Source organism: Solea senegalensis, linkage group LG3, assembly GCF_019176455.1.
Source record: "Solea senegalensis isolate Sse05_10M linkage group LG3, IFAPA_SoseM_1, whole genome shotgun sequence".
In the NCBI taxonomy this organism is placed as follows: domain Eukaryota; kingdom Metazoa; phylum Chordata; class Actinopteri; order Pleuronectiformes; family Soleidae; genus Solea; species Solea senegalensis.
Window position 1 is genome coordinate 19,320,908 of NC_058023.1, and position 21,982 is coordinate 19,342,889.

Genomic DNA, 21,982 nt, shown 5'->3' on the forward strand with positions numbered 1-21,982 from the left:
TTTTAAATAATGCCTCACCTCCTCTGCTGAAGGTTCCAGGAACATCCTCCTTGGTGCCCATCACCTGTTTCATCAGAGCACCAATCTTTGGCTGCCTTAGCTTATCTGATGAGTCTGCGTGAACAACGAGAAAGCAACAAGCTCTGTCACTTCAAGTGAACCCTGGGATTTTGGCACAAGTGAACGAGGTCAGTGTGTTGCACCCACCAGAAGTGTTCATGTGTGTAGAGGTGAAGCCACTGAGTGTGTTCCTGCCACTGCTCTCACTGTATGAAGGCATGGAGCTGATGATGGCCTGCATGTATTTCTCCTGCTCCAGACTGGTGGACTCTGCCTGTGAGGGCACTGCAGATAGAAACACATCAACACACAGTAAGTTTATTTAGTAGCAGGTACATTTACACTCTTCCTCCGTACTTTAGACAAGAGCATGTGTCTTAGAGTGATAGTTCAAGTCTGTCTGAATTGAGGCTGTGTCACACATGGCTGACTTTGCAGTACATGTCCCCAGCTCCTTCTTGAAAATAAAACACCTTATAAAATCTTTGCCTGCTTAAATCTACAATACAATTGTGTTCTTTATTTCACTGATAAACAGCCTTTTCCGAGTAAAAACTGCAGTAAAAAAAGCTGTAAACTCCTCACACCCTACACCAAAGTCCATGGAGAAAATCAGTGATTTTACATCACAGCACACAGGAGTTGTTGATCCAAAGCTGCCTTCATCAGTAACTTGTTTTTTATTTATTCTTTTATTTGCAATCCTTCACATAGATTTAGCTAAGGGACGCAAACTTACCAAAAAGGCATTCATAGACCGGCAGCGTCTGTGTCCCTGTGAGCTAAAAACAGTGACTTGTTTTTTATGGATTTTGGTGCCGAAGAGTAGATTGTTTATTAAAAAGGCTAAAGTGGCAGCAAACGTCTGCATCTCAGTTCAGTAAGCACTGGCTGTCAGTACTTCATACAACCACACTTCAAAAAACTATCACTTTTAAAGCCTTTGCAAATCAATCATGAAAGAACATGCTAGCACAGTTTTATTATGTTATATTGTATAAACAATAATTTAGATGCTGTTTTTTTTTTTACCTGCAGTGGGGGCGTTGGGGGACTTGAAGAAGCCTACGACACCCTTGGCGTGGAGGCCTGCGGAGCGCAGGAGGACGGCCTTGGTTCTTGAATTCCTCCAGCAAACCACTGGGAAGCGATTCTGTCGGTAGCACCGACTGATTCTCTGGATGGTTGTGTCTGGGATGCTCTGAGGCACTATCAGTAGGCCAGGGTAACTGTGAAGCACACACGTACACAAAAAACAGTGTGTTAAACCCTGAGGATCCACTATCCATCTACATTCCACCCCTCATCTCTCTGTGACTCCTGTAGGTCTCTCACCTCCTGCAGACAGTATACATGCGGTTGACGGTGGAAATCCTGAAGGGCTCGTTCTTGGAACGTGTCAGGCTATTACTGAGCGTGCCCAGACCCAGGCGCTGGTAGTCACGACAGCATGCACGCTCCACCACGTTGCTCATGGTTTGTCTGTCGGATGAGCGGATGGTGGAGGAGAGGGTGAGGGAGCTCTGCTGGTCCACCTCCTCTGACACTGTGGAGACACAGGAGAGCTCACTGCATGGTCCTCATTTATAAAAGAGAACCTGTTTGGTAGTTTTCAGACATGTTATGCTACATTTATGCAAACTGATGTTCAGCATATAAAATACTGAAACAGATAAAAGTTTAAAGCTAGTCATGGCATGTAAGAATTAAATTGAGACATGGTGTTAGTAGGGGTGTAGGAAATACAAACTAAACACTGTAGCCCTAGTAGCCTTCAAAAACTAGGGCTACATCCACACTTACTTAATTTTCATTTAAAAAATGCATGAATTCTGCTCTGGATACACCTGCCATTCACACAAGCCAAGTTTTCAAGGCACAAAAATAAAGAAGTTTAGAAATGCTGTGGGCTCCATTTTAGTCTGAAAACTCCGTAGCTGCGTTTTAGTCTGGATTGGTATGACTGAAGCAAGACCAGGGCTGGGCATTTCTAGCATATATACAATTATTGAGTGGTATTATTTGTTGAATATTTGAATATTCTAAAATTCAGCCCATGAGAGCTAGTAAAAAATAATGCAGATTTCACATTGTGTTAAGCTAATGAGAGCAGCTAACGAGATCCTGATAAATTTCATCACTTCTGTGTAATCTATTGTGTGTTGAGCTTAGAGGGGCACCTTTATATGCATTCAAGAAATCTTGTAAATTTCATCAAACACAATTCAAGGCCACCAACTAAATGATTAAAGATTTAATTTATAAAAGCAATCATTTACAACATTTGTTCTGTATCTTTTTAATATATTATGAATAGTCACAGTCACTGATTGACCTTTAATTATCAAGAAAATAATTGAATACTCATGCCCATCCCTAGGCCAAGACCCAGGTTAACACTAATTTAAAGAAGCTTAAGTTTTTCAACTTAGGACAGTGCAGAAGAAAAAAACTCCACAGGGTTGAAAAATTACTGTTAAAAATTAAGTGCCTTTTTAAAGCAGGTTTTAAGTGTGAATGAGGCTTATGGAAGCCCCAATAATGGCTGAAGTGACTGGAGTAGTTGCTTGTGTCAGCTAACATGTTAACTGTATAACAATATTGAGTTGAAATGGATGAAGGAGGAATTGGAGTTGAATGGAGAGAGTTGAATTGCTTTTCTGTGTGTCACACCACCACGCAGATATTTGAGCAGGGATTGATTACCTGAGATTTCATCCTCATCCAACTCTGACTGGAAACTGCTCCTGTTCTCCCATGTGGGCGGAGAATACTTCTTCCTGGTCACATACTGCCGACCTATGGTCCTTTTGGCAGTCTTCACTAGGTTCTTGGAAAGTGTCCTGAAAACAGGGAGGGAGGACGGAGAATTTGAACATTTTGACTGTGTGTATATCACTGGAAGCTGCTGGACATCCACTTCCTGCTGAGTCTTCTCACAGACAAAAGTGTATTTAGATTTGAAGCCATCTAAAACTCCAACTGACAATGAGCTGGTGTGCTACTGCTTCGGCATGCCACAGGGCCAGATTAGGAAGAAATGCGTTTGAATGGAGGGTTTTTTTCATTAGCCAACCCACTCACAAAAACAAGACTGATAAAGCAGCTGCCACATTTTCCACTGATGAATTATTCAAAGGCCACTCTCATGCTCCGTCCATTCTCCGGAAAAGAAAGAGGAGTGTGTGGTCAGAGGGTTGGTTGGGTATAGAGAGTCGGTTGCTAAGACTTTGAATGAAGAGGAAACAAAATAAGGAAGAATAAGGACACCGAGAGGAAACTAAAACTCTATTAGTCTACAACCAGTGATGGCAAATTATATCACATTCTCAATCTGCCTGAAGTGATCTACAAATAAATTTAGGACAAACATTTGTTGGTAAATGTTATTACTGAAAGATGACACAGAGGTTCTATCTGATCTAAATGATGGTGGGGGAAAATAGGGAAGAGCATTTTCTCAGGACATCATTTTCATGAACAGAGCACAACATGGCCGGACATTTGACCTTGAAGTGAGACTTTAAACGTACGGTGGTTGCTTTTATAGGTGATTTACTATAACTGTAAAACTCTAAATGTTTTCTTCCTGAAGTTAATTGGCTTTAACTGATATTTTTAAACTTAAATAAAACAACAGTCATGCCCTTTGACAGTAAAGCTGATTAAATACAACTAGATGTTGACATCATCAGAAAATGAGAAAAGTGACAAAGTAATTCACAGTTTTCTTACTTAAGCGACTGGTTCTTGTCCTTGGTCTTGTGCTCCACCACCATTTTTCCACTCTGACCCACAGTGAAGGCAAAGGTGCCCTGGACGTGCTGAGGATACCGCAGCTTGTGTAAGTGCTTCCTGAAAACCTCTGCCAGGTCTGATGCAACCTCCTCATCAAATGCAATCTTCATGAGCTGCAGTCGCACACACACAGAGAAGAGTGAGGTTAGAGACATGAAGAGCATGAAAAGGAAGAGGAAAAGGAGGGGGTTTTGAATTTTACCTGGAAGGTGCAGGAGCGTAACTGCAGCCCCTCCTGGACAAACTGGTCAATGGATAAATTGACTGAGATCCTCTTCTCCTTGGTCAGAGAGGCTATTGGGAATGAGCGAGTGAGCACCTGCTCACCCACTGAGGACAAATGACACAGATAAAGAGCTGAGTTTAGAGGATTCACAGATCTGACAAGTGTCTGTAAAAATAATGCATTAGAGTATTAGAGGTTGACCAATTAATTGTTTAAATCGATAAATCAGCTCTGATAGGACATTTTACAACCTATGAATATAAGCGGAGCCTGGCTATGACCACTGATGATGAATGGCATTCCAACTCAAACACTGCTTGACTGTGCTATTTTACTTTTTTTTTTTATCAAGTTTTATGTTCTTGTTGTACCTTTTACCTCATAAGCACTTTGGTCAACCCTTGTTGTTTTTAAATGTGGAATAGAAATAAAGATGACTTGTGAAATAAGTTTCAAGTTGTCTGTCAGATGTGGTGTTCTGCTTTCCTCAATATAACCACTGTCTTAATAAGGGAGATAAAATATCATTACTATTAGAGCCAAACATTTGACATTAAATTATGTTTCCACACCAGACATAACTTGTCATAACACGGTGTGTGAGTAACACGGGTTCCACAGTGTGTTGAGCTTGGAGTAGCAGTTATGAGATGTATTCAAGGAACCTTGTAAATTCCATCACTTCTGCAAACACATATGCAGTCTACTCATCAAATGCTTTCTCCCACCTCTTAGCGATAGATGCACTACTATTTAGAAACCCACCGTATGTAATGTGAATAGTGTTACAGTAAATTTTCTATGTATAAAATATTGTCAGTGACATGTATTCATTTATGATGAGTCATCCTTAGGAGTGGGGTTTTCTGCTGATTAACTGGCTACTATCTTTATTCTACTGGCATTTAAAAAAAACAAATCAGTAAACCTCTATTGTGTACGTCATGTCTCACCTAGTGGGTCTGTAGGCGTGCCCTTGAAGATGAGTCGATAGGTAGTGAGGAAGATGGCGCCCTCTGCGGGGAGCAGTGGCGGACCTCCCATAAGCCCTGTGGCCTCCTCACGACCGTCTGGAATCAGGTGGACCCGCATGCCATCCATCACCAGCTCCTCTCCCAGCAACAGAGTCGGCCTCAGGAGCTTTGGCTGCATGGAGACAAAAAACACATAAAAGAGAGGACAAACAGGATCATTAATGATGCAGCAGTATTGAATTGAATTGAATTGAATTGAATTGAATTGAATTGAATTGAATTGAATTGAATTGAATTGAATTGAATTGAATTGAATTGAATGAGTGAATGTTTATATTCCACGTCCATGAAAGAGCTTATGAAAAAGCTTGTGGCTGACCAATGATCTTTGATGAAGGGAAAACATCCTACACTTTACCCATAGTAGTAGCAACCAGTGTGTCACAAATAAGCACATTATATGAAGAGGATGAAGACAATTGAGTGCACACAGCTCACTGCTCTTAAAGGAGAACACTGGGCTTTACAGTGGAGTCATAGTACACCTTACTGTTACTGTTGCTTACTGTTACTGTTAGAAACTAGAACGTTCAGCCTTTAAAACAAAGGAGCAGCACCACTGCTGAGACATGTGCTGATCACTTTGTTGCTGTTGCGATAGATTGGAATACTGAGGAAAAATTGTCCATGGCTAGCACCGACAGAGCTCAATATACGGTAGCAGCTGCAAAAGGCATTTGACATGAATTATTACAAGATTCAGTATTAAAGCTTAAATGCATAACTTATGTTGCCCCATGAGGAATTCTGAGATATTACCAAACATATGCACGGGTGATCTCGCACTATCCCCATCCTTCCACTACCCAGGTGCTAGATGCATTTGAAAAATTGTTGAATCTCCAGGGATTTGAAGCAGTAGACTCAATTTTTTTAAATATTTGTGGGAGCTTTTTGGGGTTTTCAGACATACTCAAACCAATCACTTCCTTTGCACATGAAAGATTGTCACAGGGCAACACAACATTTAAAACACCGCTATTCTAAGAAAGGCATGTGGAGCTGATAGACTTAACTAATTTTGACTATGGACATAACATTTGCTTAGCTATAAAAGTTATGCATTGCAGCTTAAAGATGAAAATAATTTGATTAATCACAGATAATCTTTTTTGATTAATTTGTTAAACTGTTTGAAAATGCAAATTACAATGTAGTAATGAGTTTCACAACACCTGATGCCACACACATTATCTGCTGGAACCCCAGCAGCTATAACTTCAAAACAGTCAAACCACACGAGACTGATCCTTACATGCTTAGGTTATGAAGAGCAGCATGTGCATGTTACAAAGGGAAATGGTGACATGACACCGTGAGAGCAAAACAAGGGGGGGATGATGACAAATCTGCTCATGTGGAGTTTCAAAAACCCAGAGCTAAGCAGAATTACGTTTAAATCTTAGGTGACATAACAAAACATGTGGACTCAAGCTCAATATGGCCTCTGTCCCTCTAGAGAACACAGCACGCAGGATTGACAACACCCGTCACACCAAAGGCACTCCATGTCTGAAGGCCTCAAGGAGTCACAGCAGCCACTCTGAGTCCACTGAGGCCCAGAGACCAAACAGCACAGCAAGGAGGGAGAGAAAACACCCAGCATGCTCAGGCGTGCTGTGAGTCAGACGGCTCTGTCTCTGGTGGACAGACGTACCTGAAGTGGTACTGTGAGCCTGAGCTGTAAGGATTGGTGGAGAGGGGAGTGGGCGGGGCAGGCTGGGGTTCTGCATGGCCTTTGTCCAGTGGGACGTAAAAATAGGAATTGGTTACCTTTTGGATAGGAGGCAGTCTCTTACTCTCCCTGTGGACTGCGTCCAACGTCTCAATGTGCATCTGAACGATATCTGGAGGGACAAAGACAGAGGGATGAAGATGGAAAGACGGAGATGATGCTTGGTGTGCTGCTCTCTGTGGAATAAAGTGAGATCATCGGTACTTCTGTACCTGGTATCATGGTATGGAGAGCCTTAAGGTGCTCATTGGTCACACCGCTCTCATTACACACTTTGTCAACAAAGCGGTTGATGAAGCGCACCACAGAGTTAGCCACGTCTGAGCTCTCAGCATCTTCAAAGCCGCTCTCTGTGTCGTAGCTCTCCGCCATGCTGCCTGCAATACTACAAGACAGAAAAACAAAACACTTTAGACAATGATCCCTGCCGCTGACATTTGGCATCATGACACAATCACATGTGTGTATACATAACGTAACATATGAACAAAGTTGGTCAAAATATTTCTTGGAAGGGAACCTGCAGATTATTAACCTCTGCATCAGTCTAAGGTCAATCAAAGTAAAGAGCAACATGGTCTGGAAAACAATAATCTAGAGGTTATTAAAATCAATTAATTATGTGTCTACTTATAAATCATATTATTAGCTCTCTTTTAGTTTCAGTGTAATCCCTTAAGTGATAATTCAGGATTTTTGAGGTGTCGTTCAATCGCTGTTTATCTCACTGTTACTCAGTCTTTTCCAGTTGGAAACTGAAGTTTGTTTGTGTCACGGAGGTAAATATAAACAAAGGAACTGGAATCACTGGTTTTCAGTAAGGAAAAAAGCTGTCCAGTGAGAAAAACAAACCGAACTTTAGCAGTGTGTCTAAAATCTGTTTTTGTTGACTCAGCAGTCAGCACTGACAGTCTGTCAGTACCTTATAAAACCACTGGAACTATCCCTATAAGTCCCTCTGAAGCCGCATGTACCTGTTTGTGACGTAGCTGTTGCTCACACTTTCCACATCTCCCAGGCCCGTGTTCCTCAGCAGGCGGTTCTTGCTGGTGTCCAGTGGCAGCAGCAGGTAGCTCATCCTGTTGGCATAGTGGATGGCCTGGCTAAACACCGTGCTCTCCTCCTTCTGCACACGCTCCGTCTGCATTTCCTTGCCAAGCGTCGGCCACAGTCTGTTCTGTTCTGACGCCAGCTCCAGCGCACTGATTTTCCTACCACTCCCTGGGCCATCCTGCGGCTCCTGAAACAAAATCAAGATTTTTTTTTTTTACTTTAATAACTTGTGATTTCTGTGTTCAGTGTAGTATACTATGTGACAGATGTGATGACTCACAGAGTTCTTCTGCTCGTCTCCATCGTCTGTCTCCAGGTATAGAGCCCTGATGTGGTTCTGGACATCACTGTAGAACATGGCCTCCCAGAACTGCATGTTGGTCCATACCGTGTGCTCCTGTACACAGCTGTAGGCAAACTGAGTGATGCCTGCGCCGAGTTTCTGTCAAAGAAGAGAATGTTTTTCAACTGAGGAGACAAACCTCTACGTCCAGGACATCCCAGCAACATCCGTTCTCATCTAAAGTGTCTGTTACTCTATGCATTACAAAAATAATGTGGCAAGGTTATGACTGTCTACAGTTTTCAGCTATGAAAGCTGAATATCTGGAATGTGAAAATAGTTTGATTATGAACTTACTCTGCAGAAAGCTGTGACCAATGGAAGCAGGGCGGCTGCAATGCCGTGTTCATCCATATGTGAACAGTCCTACCAAAAGACAGATGAGCAGCACGTCACACAAGATCAGAGACACTTCTAATGATAACCAAGTTAATTGACAACTATTTTGATAAGCGATTAATCAGTTTCAGTGTTTTTATTTAATAAAATTAAATCAAAATCAGTGCTTTCAGCTAGGTTATTTGCTCCACTATCACAACAAACGGAAAACGTTTGGTTTATGAACATAAGACATTTGAGAGTGTTGTCAGTTTGAGGTTACAGTGTGTAACATTTAGGTGAAATTATTTTCCTTTGGTAGAAACTAAAGACAAAATAATTCTATAAAAATATAAATATTATATAATATATATATAAAAGTAAAATATTATTTTACTTTTCCCAACAATATAAAGAGGTCTCTAACATTGTGTCTTGTGCTGTTGCTCCAGTGTTTTCTAGGCTCACCTGTAAGGTGCAGTTCATCATGCGGACGATGTAGTCAAACTGCTGGTCGTCCAGCACAGCTCGGTTCTGTAGGACATGCTGATTGAGCTCCTGGGTCAAACAAACCCGGGCTGCTCGACCCTTTAATGCCCGCAGAACAGCTGGCATGAGCTGAACACAGGGAGAGACAAAAAGCCACACAATATTTGAATCATAAACAACAGGCCGCTCAAAAAACAACAAATAAAACCAGAGAGAAAATAAGCAAGAGAGAAGATTCTCAGTTTTACATCACTATTAAAAAAAATAAAGACTCTACAAAGCCGCAGTGACAAAAACTACAGAAGCTCTGATCTGTAGAGAACAGAACAAATATCTTTGGGCCCTGCATTAAAAAGTTGGGTTAACTCGAACCTTTTATTATACAGTGCAGTGTACTGTAGTATTGTGTAGTTATGTTATGCAGAGATGCATCACTCTCACCTTCTTTGCCTCCAGCATCTTGTTCTCAAAGATGTATGTGATGCAGTTCCTGACCACCTCCAGCCTGCGAGCGCTGTTAGCCATCACGTTACTGTTTCTGTCCACTACGTCTCCTGCAGAGAGGCGTTTAATGGACACTCATTCATCACTGCTGTTGTGAACTCAAACCATTAAACACACACTGTGAGAGACTCATTGTCCAAGTGAAAAGTTCACACGGGAAGTCTGAGGCAGAAGGACAGAGGATCAACTTGGTGTTTTTAAGTTGTATCAAAGAAAATGATCTTGAACTTTAAAAAGGAAACAGTTTTGCCTTGTCAACACTATTGTCTTATGGTCTTCATGTTTGTATGGACTATAGTCTGTTCCCACACCTTTCAGCACTTAAAAGGGACAGCTTAGGTTTGTTGAAGTGTGGTTGTATAAGGTAGAGACACTGTGCCAGTAGCCAGCATTAACAATAGGGCTGCAACTGACAATTATTTTCATAATCGATTAATAGTTTGGTCCACAAAATTTTCGATTATGAAAATAGTTGATGATTAACTGATGAATTATTGCAGCACTACATGACGCAGAGCCTTGCTCTCACTGAGAACCCATCTTCCAGCAGGCAACAAGGAAAATAAGATTTTAGCTACTTAAGAAAAGGCTCACCTAATATAATCTACATTTGATAGAGTCTGAGCCTTTTGTTAAATGGCTAAAACGTGCATATTCTGTTCACGGCGATGGCAACATGTTAGTGGCAAAATTACAGTGCTTAATTGAACATTCTGAGTTATCTCCATAAAAAGTGCTCATTGTCGCCAATAATAACAGCTTGGATTGTTATTGTAAGCAAGGGCATAGGTTTGGTTACAGGACTGGTGGGGACACCGGATCGTTGTGTTGTCAGAACAGCACATCACCTGCTCTCTCTCTCTTCTCCTCTGTGACTCGCAGCTTATGTTTCTGCTCGGCTGTGATGTGTTCACTCATGCTCAAAAAATCCACTCACTTTCACTCTCGCTCTCCTCTCACAGCATTCGCACACACACACACACGGGTGTAGGTTTGTGTATGGACGGTCCACCAACATTTGGAGAAAGCCAGATTGTCCCTACCAAGACAGGGCAATGTGTACGTGTGCAGCTGCTGCCCAAGGCAATCTACAGGACCAATTATTAAATTTTTTGGAAGCACTATTCACATAGACACCCACATTTATAAACATCGGCCCCAGGAATTCCCATTTTAAAAATGCTACAATATCTCTTTGTAGAGTCTAGTCAATACATGGGCTTGATATATAGATATACACAGCAGATATATGGGTATCTACCATTTCATATATGTAGACTGTCTGTTGTGGGCCAAATGTAAATTTGTGTCATCATACAGTCTCTCCAGCAGAGACTGCTCTGTCTCCACACTTTTTAAAAGCATTGACAGCAGCACATGTAGAACAGTCAAGGTCTGAACAATATGGGGAAAATATGTAATTGCGATTAGAGATTTGAAGTGTGACATTTTTCAGTTAATGATTCAATCACGCGACACCTTCAAAATATTAAGCAAAGCGCTTGATATTTGAATGCAAGGGTGACTACTTAAAGATTATGTATTTACATAGAACAGAAATCCAGACAAAATGCAATAAATAAATTGCAGCCTTTTCGTTTTTTAAAAATGTGACTTGGATCTTAATTGATTTTGCACCAGTGTCTGTTTTTAAATATCCTTTCTTACTTAAATCGGTAAACTCAATCAGTCTCTTTGTGAAACCTATTTACTTAAAAAAGGTCTTTCCACTTGGTGTCATAGTAGAAACTAAATTATTCCACATGCTAAGAACAGTATTAATGGCTAAATGCTTTTTCACACAGCAACACAGGCACAGGTCTCCTCCTCAGCTCACCCAGTGCAGGCCCGGATGGCACCATGCCTTTCTGCTCCACCTTGACCACGGGAGGTGCGGTCTTGAGCTTGGCGGCAGCATGGTCGATGAAGAGCTGCACCGCAACCTCGTCCAGCACAGGGAAGAGAGTCTGAACCAGTGCAGTGTTCTGCCTGTTTTCTGATGGCCGCTGGACTTTGTGCATCGCCACAGCAGGGTAAGGATTCTCCTGCAGGAAAGGGGAGAGACATAAAGAATCTTAGCTAGGTTTTAAACATTAGAATGTTTTGCCAAGTTTGACCATATTTAGAAAAATCCAGCACATTTTTGGGTTTCCATCCACTGTTGTCAAGCGACACCTATGAGATAAGTCGCCACAGAAGAATGTTTGCGTTCAACGCGATCTTTTGCCTTTTCTACGGCATTTATTTTGCGAGTAATCTCAATCTCATTCGGTGTGAACAGTGTGAGAGTGCATCCTGATCAGTGGCCTAAGTATCCATGGCACAACCGGTGCAGCTTCATGGGATGGGGGCCCAGACACCGTCAGGGCCCATAAACGAAGAAAAAAAAGGTTTGTTTCTATGTGTGAAACTAGCGATTCAAATAATACATGGTCATATTTCATTGCTGCTTCCATCTATTATTGTAGTAATATTTGCTTCTGCCATTAAGCGGAAGTTGTATATTGATCAGTTCTCATATTCCTACTCTTGTCCACCATTTCTAATAATTCTCCAGTTCAGTGAAATGCAGAAGCTGGAGGGAGGTTTCAGTCACATGATTTCTGTTTCTGTTGCACTTATTTACCTTTTATCGATAGGTCTTTCTTTTCCTCCTCCATCAAGTGCATAAACTTGATACTTAAATGTGATACTTTTTACGACTTTTTTCAATTTTATGTGTTTCCCTTCAGGTTTTTCAAGCATAATTTGAAACTGCACATAAACCAGGCTGATTAAAAACCAGCTACTGTTAAAGGAACAGAGGAGAAGAGCCACAAAGAAAGAAATGGAAGAAGCTGGACAGAACTATGACAGAGAGGGATTTCTCATTAGATTGTTAAAATGGAGGAGAAAACAAACAATCATTCAACAGGAAGACAGAGGGGTTGAAACAGAGGCACGGCCAAAGTGTTGAGGTTTGTGTGAGCGTACGTTTTTGAAGAGCTGCTCAGCCAGCTCCTTGATGTGGTTCATGACTTTGTGTGGACACGCCTCCTCATGTCGTATCCGCTCCACCTGATTGGCTACCAGCTGCAGAGAACAGAACAGAGGTCATTTATCTTAACTTTCTTTTAATCTCTTGGGCTACAATATTTTTCTATACTGTGTGTATCGAGGGAACAATTTCTAGATCTTTTAGAAATGACATCAGGCAGATAGACTCACATCATCAAATAGGTCTGTGGCTCTGTATGGTGGCCCCCTCTCCGACACAAAACCTGCAAACGCCATGCCGTCTAACACCTTCATGAGGAAGTCATCTTCTGTCAGCGCCCTCTGGCCCAGGAAGGCAGCCTGTGGAAATTAGCACACATTAGCACCATGTGCGAATGCTGATCTGGAAATTCTCTTACAACATGTGACCAGTTCTTAGTGGATATTATGCTGTGTTATCTCCCAGCACCTTGTGGAAGCGGATCACTGGTTCTGGGTGAATACGGATGATGTGCAGACACCACCGATATCCCTGGAAGAGCCTGGCGAACAGCCACAGGAAAACTGCTCGGATCTCCTTATCCTGAAACATACATAAGTAAAAACCAAGTAAAAAACCAACACACTCACATGGACATTTTTCAGAATAAAGGCTCTGAATTCTGCATGTCATATTTGTGTAGAAAAGCAAAAATAAGATTTTTTTATTCCTCCACTTGGACAAATATTAGTGCTGGCAGGTCAACACATTTATTCTTAATTTTGTAAAACACTTTTCTTATGTATCCAGAAAAAAATGCAGGAACTTTTTTCCTGCAGAGTAGTAAGAGTACCCAATAATCTGACTGATACAATAGCTTATTACAAGTTTAACTATTAACACAAACAGTGCTGATAGCACATGGAACCAGTCTGAGAACCACTTTTTCCTCATGCTTAGGCAGCTTTTTTCGACTGGAAACTAACGTTTGTGTTGCTTTGTAAACACTTTACTTGCTGTACCAAATTCCACAGAGAAAATCAGCAATTTTTTTTTACATCACGGCACACAGAAGCTTTTTTTTTTTATTTCACATGTGTTATTTTGTGACTTCTGGGTATAACATCCTTATCTTGAATGTGCCCCATGCAACACTACCTTTTCAAATGAGGTAGTAGTAAACCAACAGCTCCAATGACACCACAAGAGTGGATGGTTTACAAACTTCAGTTTGCAGTTGGACAAAGATAATTAACAGTGAGATAAAGTGGCAAACATTCTTAAGATTCGCAGACTTAAGCAGGTGTAGATTTTTATTTTTAATATTATGCTACTCTGTTGACTGTACTGGCCAACTTTGAAGATAGTGCTGGACACCTCCAAACCAGGAATATCGCAAAGATACAGAAGACGAAATATTTCAAAACACTTAAAAGTGTATAAATATATATATTTTAGACAGTTCTTTTCTCTGTTTTTTACTTTTTTCCTCACCTGTATTTTAAGTGCAGAAGGTTGTGTGGATAGTGGTGGGAAGGCATGATCAGCAATTTCCAGCTCTGGATCCAAAATCTACAACAACATGAAACCACCATCAGTCACGAAAGAAGACATCTAATCAACATTTAGTTCAGTGAATACAGATAATTGTAATATTTTTAACATGAAATATGAATACCCCTCAGGTGAACACAATTACACAATCCTATAAAATGTTAAAGAAACTTTCACTTTTTCCACATGTCTACATTTCGATGAGAAAACATTTTAAAAGCTGATTCTTGAGGAATTGAGTTTAGGAAAGGGACAATATGAAAATTCCATGTCATGATCATTCAGACCAAATTCAAAATATAATAATAATAGTAATAATAGCTATTTTCCACATTTACTGTTATCCCAATAATGGAAATCCACCCCAATTAACCTATTGAGAATGTTTTTCATCGCAGAGCACACTTTGATAATATTAGGCATTTTGCAGCTGACATATTGTGACCGATTGTGTTTCCGCTTCAAGACTCTAGTGCTTGCGTTCCATGCTACAACGGTTCCGGTCCAGCCTACATCCAGGACATGATCAAAACCTACACCCCAGCGCGCCCACTCCGACTCCACACCGGCTTGCTGCCCCCTCACTGAGAGGGGGCAGAATCGCAGAATCATTCGCCGAACTCAAGACTATTCACTGTCCTAGCTCCCAAATGGTGAAACAAGCTCCCGATCAACATCCGGACAGCAGAAAGCCTCCACATCTTCCGCCGTCGACTAAGACACATTTCTTTCGACTCTACCTCGACTACGACGATGATGACAAGAAGAAAAAAAAGCACTTACTTATACATCACACTTATGACTAGCACTTTATAGTTTGGCTTACTTGAAGGACTTACATACTTCTAGCTCTTGTTTGTACCCAAATGTTAAAATGCACTTATTGTAAGTCGCTTTGGATAAAAGTGTCTGCTAAATGACATGTAATGTAATGTGTCACAGACAGACCAAAATAACTTTGGCTAGCAGGTAGTTGTCAGTATATTTTTCCTTTCTGAGTCTTTAATTAAGTTCAAAATATTAAATTCTTTGAGCTGATGGAGGATAAATTCAGTCTCCTAATCAGTCCAAAAGCAACAGTGCAAGGCCAATTTGGGTCCAGAACATAAACATGTAATTATCATTTGAATCCAAGCTGCATTATCAAGGTGTGTTAATCCGACTTCAATTTCCATTAACATGTTTAAATGTATATATAAAGTCCAGCTTAAGTCAGAACAACACAATAATTAAATTTATTCTAATGCCATGTAAACATACTTTATACTTTTAAGACAGACAAATAATTTATTGTCACTGCACAGTATAACAAACCTGAGCAAAGCCTATCTCCTGGAAACAGCCTTTGGTTACAGGGCTATTACATGGACATCAGAGCTAACTGTAAGAAGAGCTGAGCAGCTAAGCCCTGGCTCATGGTTATTGTCCAACAAACACCACCATCATGATTATTTGCAACCTTCACGCAGCTGATCAGATTTCCAGGCCTGCACTTCTCTGCTCCTGTGTCAGATCAGCCTGACTGATACTGCAGAGTCTGTTAATGTATTTAATCTCCACTGGGGGTAATTCATCATAACCTCATCTGCTCAGTTGGAGGTGAGCTGCAATATAAGGAATGCTTTAATTTAGTTATGATATTGTGTAAATTTAATTAGATGTTTCAGTCTAATCACTTGTTATTTATTTTGTTTATTTCGAATGCAAACCTTTTTTTAGTGCAAGCTCTGGTCGAGAGAGAGATGGCAGCGATAAGGCCATGTTTGAGGTGAGAAACTCCCAGAGGAAAATAGGATTGTTTATTTGCGATGCAGCTCATGAAATAAAATGCAGACGAATCGTTATCATTTAGAAATGAGATCACGTGTAGTTGTAAATCGAGATTGCGATTTTTTAACGATTTATCATGCAGCCGTAAGGACCAAAAGTAGTGCGGTCTTTGTGGATGAGTAAGTCAATAAGGCTGCTGGAACGAAGAGCCCGACTGACACTATGGACATTGTGTAATGTCCATAGTGCATAAGACATAGAAAAGTATGGTCTATATGCTTTTGCTGAGTCATCTTGTCAAACAGCTATAATAGTTTAAAGGACAAGAGAGTTTATTCTGCTGAGTAAATATACTACACTGTAAAAACAAACAATGACACTATCCTGTCTGTGAACTTGGCTGCATCTCATAAAATCAGTACAGTGCTGAGACAGAGAAGTGGGCGCCATCACAACAATCCGACTATGTGTTACCAGCATCAGGAAAATATCCTCTGCTCTGTTCCAACCTTGTTGACCTTTTACCACGTCATCAATCATCACAATTTACACACATGTGTAGCAATAAAACATGACATAAAGACACCTTGGAAAGGATCCTCCCATTCACACAAAAACAATCAATCTCCAGACAGGGTGAACTTATGATGATTTGTGTGTTCAGCTCTTACCATGGACAGCGCAGTCTGGGTCTGCTGAAGGAGTGGTTCAGGCAGCAGGGAGATGTTGACACACTCTGGGGTGGTCACCGTACCACCATCCAGGTCGGCGATGATCACGTCCAACTGAGCACAAAACAGAAAAGTCGACCCTGTCAACCGTTGCTCATTGCATTATGAAGCTATTAAAAGCCCAGATGACAACCTCCAACTCTTGACCACTGATGACTCACACATACACTGATAATGGGAGTATGGCTACTGTACAAAAGACAGCATGTCATTTGTATGAGAACTGATTTCACAGCGCACACACAAGGTAAGGTCAGACATTTCTTTATTGTCATTACATAAAGGCGAGTAGTTCTCAGCCTGGAGAGTCCTCACATCATTGCTGAGGTTCACCACATGGTTGTGGAGGAAAAAAACTTTTGAAGATTACTTATCAAACATGTCAATTCTGAAGTCAATCGAACAATGTAAATTAAAGCAACTTCCAAAACAAAAAACAGGTAATTTTCTGTTGCCAATAGAAGGTGAAAAATGCTATGAATTTGTATTCAGACTAGGAGCAGAATCAAACATGAAGTTTTTGGGCAAGACTGAGCCTTTACATTATAATAATGTCCTGTTTTGTAGTAAAACATCAAAACTGCAACCTGCAGCTTTGGTTTTATAATTAATTATATTCTATTATTTATGGCCAGGGACAGAGTTCTGTCCCCATTAGCTCAGCTAGTATGGCGTTGCACTTTGGAACCAGAGTCCAGATTTCGCAACCACACCATGACAGATACATGCATTCACCTCTTATTATGTTATTATGTTATCTGACTCCAGGGGAATCGTCACATTATCAAATCTGGCCCTCTTTAGAAAAGGTTTGGACACCCCTGTTTTGCACCTTGAAGTATTAAGCTGTTAAGAATATATTTGTACTAGCCATTTCAAAGACATAATTCTCCCATTGAGAAGAAGAAAAACAGCCCACAACACGGCTCTATAATTCTGGTAGTGTTTCACAATTGGCTTTAACCACCAGTTAAACAAACTGAGACAAAAACAAAAATCTCCATTGGCTGTAATGTGTATGCAACCATGCTACAGCAGCATCAGTGTGTGTTGAATACTGGGGGGTGGAACCAAACTGTAGAAATGAGGCATTATGCTCCTTGAGCATTGAGATGAGAACCTACCAGTTCTTGTGTTTCGGAGCGGAAGAATGAATTGACACCGATGATGAAGGGAGTGGGAGTGCTCAGCACCTCTAGTAGTTTTCCTGGTAGGATGGGAATGTAGGTGAAGCTGAAAGAAAAATGAACAGAAGAGATTTTTCACATCAGCTTTTCGTTGTCAGTTTAACTGACAAAATGAGAGAACACAGTACTGACAGAGCACAGGTGGAAACACACCTGTATTTGAGGGGGAACATGATGGCCAGAAGTCCACGGCAGGCATCCGTTAGTCTCTGATAACTGCTGGACAGGAAGAGGATCTTGTGTTCCGTCAGGGCGGCACAGAACAGATACAATACATTGACTATACCTGAGGAAGAAGAGAGCACATACAGAACATCACTAACAGCTCAGGAGGAAGAAGAGAGTTCTACACAGTGTGTAGGGCTGTAACTTTAATTTAATAACATGCCTTGTTTGTCATTTATCATCTAGACTTACTATACTAACTTGTTCAGTTTTCCTTCATTACTACACTGTAAAAGACAATTGTAAACAATGTTTGTTGTTTTCTATGACACATGCATGCTGCAAATGAGATGCAGATGTTCACCCACAGTGAAAACAAGTTTAACTGAAAGATTACAGAGAAAATTTGCAATTTTAGTTTGAGGGGACAATGGATTTGCAGGTCTACTGCCGCTCGTTTTTGTCACTAAGATAATATCAAACCAAGGATTTACAACACCAAATAACACATTTGAACTGATGGGGGCATCGCTAACGTCCTAAATGGAATTTCGTGTGGCAAGAATCATATTGTAGTGTTCATACCAAGCTGTCTGAAGAGCTGGGCCACAGTACTCCCGCTGATAGGAAGTGAGTCACTGATGGGAGTCTGGATGACTTGCCGGTCGCCAGCACCTAATGTTATAGTCCTCTACAGATTAGAGAGACAAGGAGAGAATATAAATATCAACAGGAGAAGGGACGGGGGTAAAGAGAAGGGAGGGGGTGAGTAAATCATGGAACAAACTGCTTTTCTCAGAAAACCAGGGTTTGACAGCTCGGTTTAATCACAGTGGTGCGTGAAATCAGCATGAGTCAGCAACAGAGAGAGATGGAGAATCCCAGAAGCTTAGCAGGTACGTGACAAATAAGACAAAAGCCATTCCAGCTGATCAGGGTGTGAATGGAGCTGTGCAGAAGTCGATGCCAACAACCTTTACTGCACTAACATCACCACAACAATGAGCCTTAATGGGACACTGACATCCCAGTGACACGGCAGGTGTCATGCACTGGTGATTTTACCTTAGCCCACAATGTATATGATTCTGTTAGGATGATAAAACATGTGTACTCTTAGCATTAAAAGGTACAATAAGCAACGTTCTCCTTCAAAAGAGATCAGGAAAGTACTAATTACGTAAATATACACTGCATGAGTACTAATAGCTTGCATAGTGTTTTGCTATTGAGGCTCTGAGCCTTTGGTAGCTGGTCCAGAGGGGTGCATTTGAGGAATTGTGTACGTAAATATGCTACATTTATATGGTGTTGTTAAGTATTAATGACCTGTCCTGTACATAATACGAACGTCTTGATTTTAAGCTCATGAATTCTGCTGGAAAGCAGCAACAGAGTAATTGGACACTCGCTATGTGGCTAATGTCGCTAATGGCAGAAAGTAGGTCAAAGCATCCATCAGAAGCACCCTCCACACAGACCAGACTTAATATTGGTCTTGCATTTCCATAATGAAGACCTAGATGAGGTGCAAAAAGGCTCCAAAGTCACTGGAAGGAAGCCCTTCTTTCGCTGAACTTCCTGGATGTTCCCTGAAATAACTTGATGCATTATGTACCATGTCTGGTTTCATTGGTGACCAGCCAGTATAGCGCTCAAGACACCAAGTGACTAGGTTTCTATGAGCCCCCATGTTGGCAGCCTCAGATGAGGCACAATACACAGGACAGGTGCTGGATTTAACCTGTCAGAGTTCACTGTGCACTTTAGATCAGTGAATATATCGGATCCTTATGCTGCCCCCAGTGAGCTAACTACGAGTTTAGAAACAGCAAGAGAGGACATTATTGCAGACCTGCAGTATCCTGACATCTTCAACTTCCTGATTACGTCCCTTCTTACTCCACAGAGTCACTGAAAGTTTTTAAGAGCCTGGAGTGAAACTAATGGACGATATCTGGCTTTGCAACAAACAACAATGGAGGCTACCGGCTAAAAATAGGATTGTTGTCACTGGACAGGTAAGAATCGTGTCAGCATAACATTAACATTAGCATTAGCAACGGGTAGTGTAATGTTAATAGTTGCTCTGTTAACGTTGCTGTACAGACTTCTATGTCCGTTAGACTGAGTCCATTATTTACTGAAAGTTTATCACTCATTGCTCCCATTGCTCCAATGTCTATAGCTCACTGTGAGCACGTTTCATAACAGTGATTCACCTCCACCGTCTCAATGGATCTGATAAATTGTTCTCTCGTTAGCCAGTGTCTGACTGTTTTGGCATCCCAAGGTACAATAGCTATCCACCATCTTTACTTTTATGATGAAAACTGACAATGAAAATGTCATATTTGTGCTCAACTACGACGACCAATGGCGCTGAAGTATTGCATACTGGAAAATTAACTCAGCTGCTGTGTAATATGTAAAAGGGTGGTGTAGTAACATCTCAGACTAAGACACTGTGTCTGATCACTGTGAACCAGAGAAGAGCTGATTGATTTGTTTGTGGTTAAAACAGTACAATTACAATTCATCAACACCACTAAGCTCTGCAACACAAGACAACAAGACTATCAGACAAGGAGGAAGTACTTCTGAACCATTTTCATTTAACACTCCAGGTCCTACATTCTATGTCCCAGTGCTTAGGAAAAGCAGAATGACAACTTTAAGCAAAAGCACTGCTGTGATGTTAATGTATGAATTCCATTTGATTGGACAAGCAATTAATTTAAGGAATAAAGGTGTTAATGTGGAAGTGGTTCACAGTTACCCAGCCTGTAAGGCTGTGTGGGCAGGGTAGGAGGGCTAAGTGCAGTATTAGCTCATGCTCAGTACAGCAGCGATAGCATCTGCAAACATAAACCAGCTGTTAGCATTTCAATACTGTGACCCAACACCTGATCATTTGCTGTGTTCACTGATTGGCTTCAGACATGTGTGAAAGTTTCTGTGATGGGAGAGAAGGTTTTAAAGACACGTTAATGAATGTTTACGCTAAAGTGGGAGTTTTTTTTTTAAACTTTGTATGCTTGTATGCACCTATGTCACCAGAACAAATTCCTTGTATGTGCAAATCATACTTGGCAATAAAGCTCTTCTGATTCTGATTCTGATTCAGGGACTGTATGCCTGACTGACACTGTTCACTGATGTGGATCACTCCTTTACTACTTTTCCATCCTTGCACTTATTCTCTGGTAGACTGGCCATCATTATTCCTGGGTCATATGGTGCCTTCTGTCTAAACTCGGAATTTCTGAGGTCCTCGTATTTCCAACTCAAAAACTCAACCACGATTTGGGATTACAAAATTGCTACCACCACACAAACACTGCCACTATTACTGTACCATACATACAGAGGTCAAAAAAAAGGCATTCTGCTACTTTGAGCCTTTAACATGTAACATAGTTGACTACACTTGCTTTGAGACTTATTTTAGCTTCACTAGGGAAAGTAGTTTTGGAAACATAATGTGTAAATCTGCTACCACTTGGCAATTTTAGATTAATATTTGAAACCATTTAAAACTAATTAAACGGATCTATCTGTACAAATAAGGCATCTCTTGGTTTTCATTATAAGATTATAACAAACTAATGATGAGGCGTAATGATGAAATTTCCAGTATTGTGAATTAATGGAAAAGCTAAAGCTTGCATCAAAGGTACAGCTTGGTGCTGTGCAAAAGAATGATCAGTTGTTGGTCACGTACTGAATCTGAATTAAAAGCATTTTCATTTTTTTCTCCTGTCACAGGAGGTGTTTGTGGATTGGCTGATGGAGAAGAGGAAGCTAAGCTCAAAGCTGATTGGTAGCGAGTGGGAGAATGAAGTCAGGCTGGCGTACCAAACTCTCCTCTCTCTCCTCTTGGCCCGGCTACACAAGCACTCAGCAGACAGACAAACAAACACACACACACACACACACACACACACACACAGCAGAATAAGACGCAGGTTAGAAAGACCAGGTGCGAGGGCACCTGATGCCCCCACTTGACAACAATGTATGTGGATAGTAAAACAAGGAAGCTACACAAACAATGGC

General features: G+C 41.0%; 1 protein-coding gene across 5 annotated transcripts in view; it reads right to left on the reverse strand.

The window, feature by feature from the left end:
* sbf1 (SET binding factor 1) overlaps positions 1 to 21,982 on the reverse strand; it is a 65,843-nt gene that overhangs the window by 9,882 nt on the left and 33,979 nt on the right. For 3 of the 5 annotated variants that reach the window (XM_044020576.1, XM_044020575.1, XM_044020572.1), the window contains 25 exons: positions 21,782 to 21,811; positions 18,509 to 18,614; positions 17,912 to 18,044; positions 17,696 to 17,804; positions 16,512 to 16,625; positions 14,011 to 14,088; positions 13,006 to 13,119; positions 12,768 to 12,896; positions 12,534 to 12,632; positions 11,398 to 11,605; positions 9,498 to 9,610; positions 9,036 to 9,185; positions 8,547 to 8,615; positions 8,187 to 8,348; positions 7,828 to 8,093; positions 7,066 to 7,238; positions 6,892 to 6,965; positions 5,038 to 5,230; positions 4,061 to 4,188; positions 3,796 to 3,971; positions 2,767 to 2,903; positions 1,396 to 1,606; positions 1,093 to 1,289; positions 208 to 345; positions 19 to 114 (listed from right to left, as the gene is read on the reverse strand). In XM_044020576.1, the coding sequence (XP_043876511.1) occupies positions 19 to 114; positions 208 to 345; positions 1,093 to 1,289; positions 1,396 to 1,606; positions 2,767 to 2,903; positions 3,796 to 3,971; positions 4,061 to 4,188; positions 5,038 to 5,230; positions 6,892 to 6,965; positions 7,066 to 7,238; positions 7,828 to 8,093; positions 8,187 to 8,348; positions 8,547 to 8,615; positions 9,036 to 9,185; positions 9,498 to 9,610; positions 11,398 to 11,605; positions 12,534 to 12,632; positions 12,768 to 12,896; positions 13,006 to 13,119; positions 14,011 to 14,088; positions 16,512 to 16,625; positions 17,696 to 17,804; positions 17,912 to 18,044; positions 18,509 to 18,614; positions 21,782 to 21,811 (3,403 nt within the window). The remainder of the gene's footprint in view (positions 1 to 18; positions 115 to 207; positions 346 to 1,092; positions 1,290 to 1,395; positions 1,607 to 2,766; positions 2,904 to 3,795; positions 3,972 to 4,060; positions 4,189 to 5,037; positions 5,231 to 6,891; positions 6,966 to 7,065; positions 7,239 to 7,827; positions 8,094 to 8,186; positions 8,349 to 8,546; positions 8,616 to 9,035; positions 9,186 to 9,497; positions 9,611 to 11,397; positions 11,606 to 12,533; positions 12,633 to 12,767; positions 12,897 to 13,005; positions 13,120 to 14,010; positions 14,089 to 16,511; positions 16,626 to 17,695; positions 17,805 to 17,911; positions 18,045 to 18,508; positions 18,615 to 21,781; positions 21,812 to 21,982) is intronic. The other 2 variants (XM_044020577.1, XM_044020574.1) reach the window with 1 other exon arrangement.